Source organism: Oppia nitens, unplaced genomic scaffold, assembly GCF_028296485.1.
Source record: "Oppia nitens isolate AA-2021 unplaced genomic scaffold, nextdenovo-longstitch-racon4-pilon3 scaffold3_pilon_pilon_pilon, whole genome shotgun sequence".
Taxonomy (NCBI): Eukaryota; Metazoa; Arthropoda; class Arachnida; order Sarcoptiformes; family Oppiidae; genus Oppia; species Oppia nitens.
The window spans coordinates 7,405,486-7,413,496 of NW_026533221.1; the positions used below are offsets into that span (position 1 = coordinate 7,405,486).

The following is an 8,011-nucleotide window of genomic DNA, read 5'->3' on the forward strand; positions in this document are numbered from 1 at the left end:
ATACGATAAGTTATGTAATATATTATAATTTATTAAAGATTAAAATAGATTTAATGAAATAAATTTAGTAGAATTTAAAGTACATGAATTAAATTTAATTTATTATCTTAATTTAACACAAGTTAATATTATATTTTAATATATCATTTTTTCAAAAGTTTTGTAAAAACTAGAAACATTCAAAATATTTAAGTATTGAATATTATTTATCAAAATCTTTCAATAGATTAAGAATACTAAGTTATGTATTGTATAGTCATTTGAATCAAAATAAACAAATATTCATAAATTTTGGACAAAAAAAAACATTTAAACTAATTTATTGATTATAGTTTTGTTAAAATATTAGCATTTATTATTATTTTATATATATATATATTAATAATATCATTGACTATACAGTATATAACACTAAAAACCTTTATTTGAATTATTATTTATTGAAATATTAAAATTGACCTGTAATCATTTTCTATAATTTTATTGACTAAAAAGACATTTATCATATTATTATAAGTAATGTATTGATTATTAATTATTTAAACAGTATAAAATAGTGGTTATAATAGTTTCTTTAAAAAAGCTAAATAGTTATTCAAATAGTTATTTATTTTTTTAATTTGCAAATAATTACATTAATTTAGATTAGTTTGGAGGTTAAAATAATATTTTAATTTTTTCATAAAATCTTAGGCTTTATATTTTTTAATTTAGAAAAAATATGTTATTAGTTTTTATAATAGTAGCCTAAAAAAAGTCAAATAGTTATTGAAATAGTTATTCATTTTTTAAATATTTGCAAATGAGATAAAACTTATTATTTATACTTTTTCATAATATTTACAAAGAAAATGTACACAAATATACAAATTATTGTTATCTTGTAAACAAAAAATAATATGAATTAAAAACATTTTATAGTATTACAGTATATAATTTTTGTAATTAATATTTTGTATTTTTGCTAACCCATCAAATAGTTATTTATACTTATAATAAAACTACGGGAATAGAGTCCATTTGATTAAACGTCTATCAGTGGATATACTAAGTGTCAACTAAAGCGTTGAAACAACAAATTATTTTTTTAGTTTGAAATCAAAACATTAATTATAAATCGTGTTATTTTACTCTAAAATTATTAACATTAAAATTCATAATATAAATACAGTATTTACTTTAGTAAAATAAGAGTATGGTCATTTTATTTAAAAAACTGTGTAAAGATATTGATAAATATACAAAATATCTACATATTTTCCAATAAATTAGTTTTGTATAAATAATTGCTAACATTATTTTAATAAAATTTATTAATTAATATTTGTAGACAATTACAAAATCTTTGTGTAAATTAAATAAATAAGTTATAGACTGACAAAATACATGACTGATACTACAGTAATATATGAGTTATATTTTTTACTAACTATTAAACTAATACATTGTTAATATAAAAATATTGAATTTCTCATAACTTTTTAGTTGTTTTCACAATTTTAATAAAATTTACAGTAAGTTTTTGCTTACTTTTATGGTTGAAAACACATATCAATAACTAAACTATTGTTCACATTCACTATTTTAGTGATTGATAAGTGTTTTCAACCATAAAAGTAAGCAAAAACTTACTGTAAATATTGAATTTAATTTTTACTAAAAACTGTTGAAAAACTTTTTTATTACCGTAATAGTATATTTACCGTAATTATAATTTGTATAGATATTAAAATTTTGTTACAATAAAATTTAAAAAATGAAAACTACTGAGAAATTCAAAATATTAAAACCAAACGTCTATTGAATTCATAACTTTTGTTTCAAAGCCTGACATTCCTCCAGTCTTTTACCGAGTTCTCCGCTTGAGTCCAGTCTGACCGTATCGTCGCCACCACCGATGAAATTACCATTGATAAAGACTCGGGGAACCTATTAAGACATACAGTATAAACTAATATATTGTCACCAACTTTATGGGCAAACATATCATACCGAAGAAGCACCGGTTAATTGTCTTAAATACTCTTGAATTTGATTGCAATCGTCTCTATCTTCAATCTCGAGGACAACATATTGATTGTCAAGAATGGGATACTTTTCTAATACCTTCTTGGCTTTTGAACAAAAAGGACAGTAAATCTTTGAGAAGACCACAACTTTGTTGTCCGATATAACAGAGTCGACAAACTTCTTCACTGAATCATTAACTTCCATAGCTTTCGATGAATTCAATCCCATTAATGGACACTAATTTCATTAGTGATGTTAAGTATTGTATGAAAAAGGTTTGTATGATTGCAAAGGATATGATTTGACAAAATTGTTTGTTAAGTCATTAATGTATAGTAATATCAATATTAATACTGTACTGTAGTATAGTATTAAACAATTAATTTATATTCAATTTATTTACATAAATATTTGTATAAATATGTGATAAAGTAATTATCATTAAATATATTATATTTATAATACAATTCAATAGTAGAGACCTTACCTCAAAACAAGTGATTATAACCAATGATGTAAAACTTGTTATGTATTGTTTGATAGTTTGATAAATAAATAATCAAATAATGATTTTGCAAACAATTGACAATCAATTGATAAACAAATATATTGAGTATTAAATTAATAACACATTAAAAGATTTTAATGCATTAATAATAGTGTTTGTCATCAATAATGTTATGAATTAATTTAAATTTGCATTTAATTGTAATCACAATTTTGTGTTAATTATGACAAATATTATTCAAATACTAATTAATTATATAAAATGGTTTTAATTAAATGTTAAACTTAATGGTTATTAAAGAGATAATAAAGTGATAATAAAACTTAAAAATAGTTATAATAATTAATACATTGCTTATGTCTTCAGCAATGTTTGTGTTGACGTTATTGTGTTTTCGATGCATAACTCAGTCATCACTTCTGTCATCGATTTAATGGTAAATAGATTTGAAAGATATTATCATTGATGACAATGGATGTGATCGCAGCGGTTAAGCTTTACTTGAATCGTATGGTTGAAGAATGTGGTATTGGACTCAAAGTACTTCTTATGGATAGACAAACAGTAAGTGATTAATAAGTTATAGAAATATGATATATAATTGATGTCTACTTTGTTTGCCTCCGAAGATATCAATCGTAAGTTTAGTATATTTACAATCAGAAATGTTACAAAAAGAGGTTTACTTGTTTGAGACATTGGATAACTTAAGCCGATTGTCGGAACCGATGAAGTACTTGAAGTGCATTACATTTGTGAGACCAACACAAGTGAATATTGATTTGTTGCGACAAGAGCTAAGTCGACCACATTTCGGTCAATACCACATATTTTTCTCCAACATTATCAGCAAAACAGATATCAAGTGTTTAGCCGAAGCCGATGAGTGCGAAGTAGTAAAAGATGTCAACGAATATTATTGCGATTTCTTGGCTATTAGTCCTCACTTGTTCTCCATTAATATTAACAATACATATCACGGATGGAAGAGTTGGAACCAAACAGCTCTTCAGCGCAGTTCTGAAGCCATTATCAGTGTTTTGTTAGCATTGAAGAGAAATCCAACGATAAGATACCAATCAAACAGTGAATTATGTAAACGATTGGCCGAAAGTATACGACAAACCATTGCAAGAGAGGGACTATTGTTTGACTTTAGAAAGAGTTCATTAAATCATTCCAATACTTATGAACCGACAGTTCCACCAGTTTTACTGATTTTGGATCGAAAATTGGATCCAATCACTCCATGTCTTAATCAAGTATTTAAGCTTTTTTTGTATGTTTTACTTATACTAACAAATTGATTATATTTAGTGGACATATGAGGCACAGTTACATGAATTGCTGAACATTAACAACAATCGCATCAATCTTTCCAATGTTCCCGGAGTTAAAGATATCAAAGAAGTGGTTTTATCTCAAGAACACGACGACTTCTACCAAAAAGTACACATTATATACCATTTATTTATTAAATAAGTTTAATTAACTTAATTGACAAATAATTTAATTTACAGAATATGTATCTAAATTATGGTGAAATTTGTGCTAATATTAAGCAATTGATGGATGAATTTCAAATTAAAACGAAAAGCCAGAAAAAAGTTGAGTCAATAGCAGACATGAAGTCTTTCATTGAGACGTATCCACAGTTTAAGAAGATGTCTGGAACTGTTACAAAACATGTGACTCTAATCGATGAACTCTTTAGATTGGTTTCACTTCATAATATTTTTGAAGTATCAGAAGCTGAACAAGAGTTGGTTTGTCAATCTGATCGATCGGAATCTTTAAAAGTAAATTTCTAAAAAATAATTTATTTATAATAGACACAAATATTTTAATTATTTAAATGCATAGAAAGTCAAAAGATTAATATCCAGTGAGAAAATCCGTGATTTGGATGCTATGAGACTTGCGATGTTGTTTGCCATACGATTTGAGAAGAATAGTGAAGATATTCAAGAAATTACTCATTTGCTTAAAAGGAAAGGGATTAGTGATAAGCAAATAAAAGTAATATTTATATTATTTTAATTTTATTTAAATATAAATTGATTGTATAATTGATATTTTAAATGAACAGTTGGTGTCTCACATATTAAACTTTATCGGAACTAAACGTCAGACAACTATTAGTGCCACAGAACTGTTGAGTACAGAACACGTCAAGTCTTTTACCAAAAAGATGATAAAAGGTTTAAAAGGTGTGGAAAACATATATACACAGCACTCGCCGGTACTCAAAGAGATTCTCGAAGATCTGATAAAAGGAAAACTTAAAGAAGTTTTATATCCATATTTGGGAACAATTCAATTACGAGATAAACCTCAAGAGATTATCGTTTTTATGATCGGCGGCACTACTTATGAGGAATCGTGTGTTGTTAATGAACTCAACCGAACATTTAGTGGAGTAAAAATACTTTTGGGTGGAACTACTGTTCATAATTTTAAATCATTTATGGATGAACTGAATAATACGGCTCAAGATATTGGATCGACCACTTCGGGTACAATAAGTTTCACTGATAGACATCGCATCTTATGATTGTTTATTTGCAAAGCTATTTATTAAATAAGTTTAAAATAATTTATATTTAAATTCATTATTTGTTATATAATAAAATTCGTAGATATTTGTTTAACGTTATATTGTATTTTTGAAATTTTTATTAATTTTAATTAATATCACATTGTTATAACATTTTGTATGATATATTATAATAGTAAAATAAATAAGGAAATAAATTTGGAAAACATTTATTTTTAAATTTAATTTTTACTAAAATAATATGAACTAAATGTTTAATTAATATAAACAACTATAAAAACATTATTAATAATAGCATCAATGAACTTTGGGTAAAAACTTATTTATTAAATTTTTTATTTATTTAAAATAATAAATTATATTGACATATTTAATCTCACTTCTCACTATATATTAATATTTACAAGCATTTCCTGATTTAACCACTTAATTAAGTTTTTCAATAAATTTTTTAAATTATAAGTAATGCAAGTTTTTATCACTTTTAAAAAGTATATAATGTACTGAAATCGTAAAGTAATATAAAATAATAATATAAAGTTTACATATTTAGAAATAATTTTTAGATAATTTTTAAAATACAATTATTTAGATTTTTTTTTTTGTTTTTATCATTTATCATAATATTTTTTATTTTGCAATTTTGAGATCAACTTTTGTTGATACAAGTATAATGTTGTAATTATGTTTAGTGAATATCACAATTAATACATAGTGTATAATTTACAGTATAAATTTATACAAACCACTAGTTATATAAATATAAATTATCAAACAACGAGTTTTGAAATATTAAAATATCAACAAATTATGTATGATTTATATATTATCACTTTTTTGGTCAAAACTTATTTTACTAACTTTTGAATTTTTATTTTGTTGTCGCATATCTATAAAATAAAATAATTTATTACTTAAAAACAAGTTTTTGGTTAAAAAACGATTGTAAATATTTGTCTCATTTTATCACTCGCTTAAGGAATAATATGCAAAATATTATTAAGTTATATAATATTTTCCTTTAATTAGAATACAAAATCTATGACCCGATTCTCCATTGAGACCAGGATTTAAAGTATATTAAATTAAATTTTTAGATTATATATATTTATATTATTAAATAAAAAATAGTTATTTACATTTTACATATTACATTACAATTCTACAAATTAAAAAATTACTAAATTATAAACACATATAACATAATTTATATATATATATAGTTATTTATATTATACCGGCCAATTGCATAACTACAGTATGTATATATTTATGTCTAATATATAAACTTAATTTGAAATGACAATATATTTAAAATATAATAATTATTTATTATACTATATTAACACCATATACTCACATACTTTAACATATCATTTATTACCATTAATGGTATGTATGAGTAAGTGATGATTAAACTTACATATAAAGTAATAAACAACAAAAAATGGTAATATTGTTGTTAAATGATTGACTTAAATGTTGATTTAAATAGTATGAATGGCACCGGTATTATAGGTATTATTATGAGGGATGAGTTGAGAATTGTTGTTAACTTTGGTAACCTAGCTTTATGATGTCGACATATATACTCATACAGCTAGATAACCAAAGAAAATAACAACTCCTCAATTGACAATTTATAACTAATATATTTAGTAGATATATACAGTATTTTAAAATACAATATATTGCGTATAAGTTTATTAAACAAAATCAAAGGTCGAAAATCCAACCATTTTATGAAATATTTGCAAATTTTCACATAAATGCTTGAATTATGATTTTTTTAAAGCCAATTATTCTGTGGGAAAACAGAAACAAACAGTAAAATAATACAAACATATAATAGTGTACTTATAATATAAAATCATATTATATTTCTCAGACCATAAACCATGTAATCAAAGAAAAAAGGCGTTTATTTAAAATCTTTTAAATATGAGATATAAGTGATAGTTTCAAAAGGTTTTTGATATCAAATATAATGTTAATATACAGACGGCTAGAACTTAATTAATAGTTTTATTTTTAATATCATAGACTCTGTTTTATAACCATATAAATACAATATAACTGTATATTATAAATTGTAGATTTTAAATAATGCCAATAAAGTTATAATTATTTTATTCCGAGATACATACCACACCATTCAATACTTATTTCAAAATGAGTCCAAATTGTAATCTCGTGTAATAAGTATACATCAACAGTGTTATCAATATTTTAAATTTGAAACTATTGGTACACTTTATGTACAAAGAAATCTATAAACATTTTCATTAATATTATTAATACTGTATATCAAATACACAATTTAAATGATAAATATATTACATAAAACAAGCAACACATTGATGTTTGTGTCTAAATATTTGTTCATCAAATATATTGTGGAATTCAAGCACACCATCAATGATAGTAACACTCAATTTACAGGTATTTCAACATTTGTTATATGAATGTTATAGAAATTAACAATTTTTTAAATTAAAGGAAAAATACAAATACTTGCCCTTCGAGTCGATGCTTTGCTTAACTTTTCATAAATTAGTAACTATTTATTTTTAAAAAATAATTTATAACTACAAAACATTTCATTATTTTCAATTGTAAAGTTAATTGAACAACAATTTGATAATATAATCAAATATTGATTTAGAATATATATTGTTATAAATAGATGAAAAAGTTGCACATTTATAAATAACTAATTATTAATAATAAATAACTTATTTTTCTATATATTTAAATATATATGACTTCGACTGAAAGTATAGCATTCACTTTCATTCAAAGGTTTTGGCAGAGTATTGAGTGCACAGGTATAAAGACGATGGGCATACACAGCACAGGCATGTATTGAAGTGATGTGCGCTCATAAGCTAAAAGATTGGCGATTCTATCAGAAATTCAAATACCTGTCCCATAAA

The 8,011-nt window shown here is 23.5% G+C and overlaps 2 protein-coding genes across 2 annotated transcripts; one reads left to right on the forward strand and one right to left on the reverse strand.

Annotated features, from left to right (window-relative positions):
• Positions 1–1,705: 1,705 nt before the first annotated feature.
• LOC128957525 (glutaredoxin-1-like) lies at positions 1,706–2,638 on the reverse strand. The gene is made up of 3 exons (XM_054303296.1): positions 2,498–2,638; positions 1,993–2,247; positions 1,706–1,929 (listed from the first exon to the last, which is right to left on the reverse strand). The coding sequence occupies exons 2-3, from the start codon at positions 2,236–2,238 to the stop codon at positions 1,807–1,809; spliced, it is 369 nt and encodes a 122-aa protein (XP_054159271.1). The 5' UTR covers positions 2,239–2,247; positions 2,498–2,638; the 3' UTR covers positions 1,706–1,806.
• Positions 2,639–2,876: 238 nt separating this feature from the next.
• Positions 2,877–5,085, forward strand: LOC128958862 (vacuolar protein sorting-associated protein 45-like). The gene is made up of 6 exons (XM_054304817.1): positions 2,877–3,082; positions 3,148–3,780; positions 3,836–3,967; positions 4,039–4,317; positions 4,382–4,537; positions 4,608–5,085. Exons 1-6 carry the CDS (start codon positions 2,984–2,986, stop codon positions 5,070–5,072), a joined length of 1,764 nt encoding a protein of 587 aa, XP_054160792.1. The 5' UTR covers positions 2,877–2,983; the 3' UTR covers positions 5,073–5,085.
• The last annotated feature ends 2,926 nt before the right edge of the window (positions 5,086–8,011 follow it).

What these genes read in the sequence shown, in the direction of transcription:
- LOC128957525 (XM_054303296.1), bottom strand. Translation starts at nt 2,238, where the DNA reads ATGGGATTGAATTCATCGAAAGCTATGGAAGTTAATGATTCAGTGAAG. An exon ending in AATTAACCGGTGCTTCTTCG is followed by an intron (nt 1,930 to 1,992) that starts GTATGATATGTT and finishes ATGTCTTAATAG; the next exon opens with GTTCCCCGAGTCTTTATCAA.
- LOC128958862 (XM_054304817.1), top strand. Translation starts at nt 2,984, where the DNA reads ATGACAATGGATGTGATCGCAGCGGTTAAGCTTTACTTGAATCGTATG. An exon ending in TTCTTATGGATAGACAAACA is followed by an intron (nt 3,083 to 3,147) that starts GTAAGTGATTAA and finishes TTGCCTCCGAAG; the next exon opens with ATATCAATCGTAAGTTTAGT. An exon ending in TTAGTGATAAGCAAATAAAA is followed by an intron (nt 4,538 to 4,607) that starts GTAATATTTATA and finishes TTAAATGAACAG; the next exon opens with TTGGTGTCTCACATATTAAA.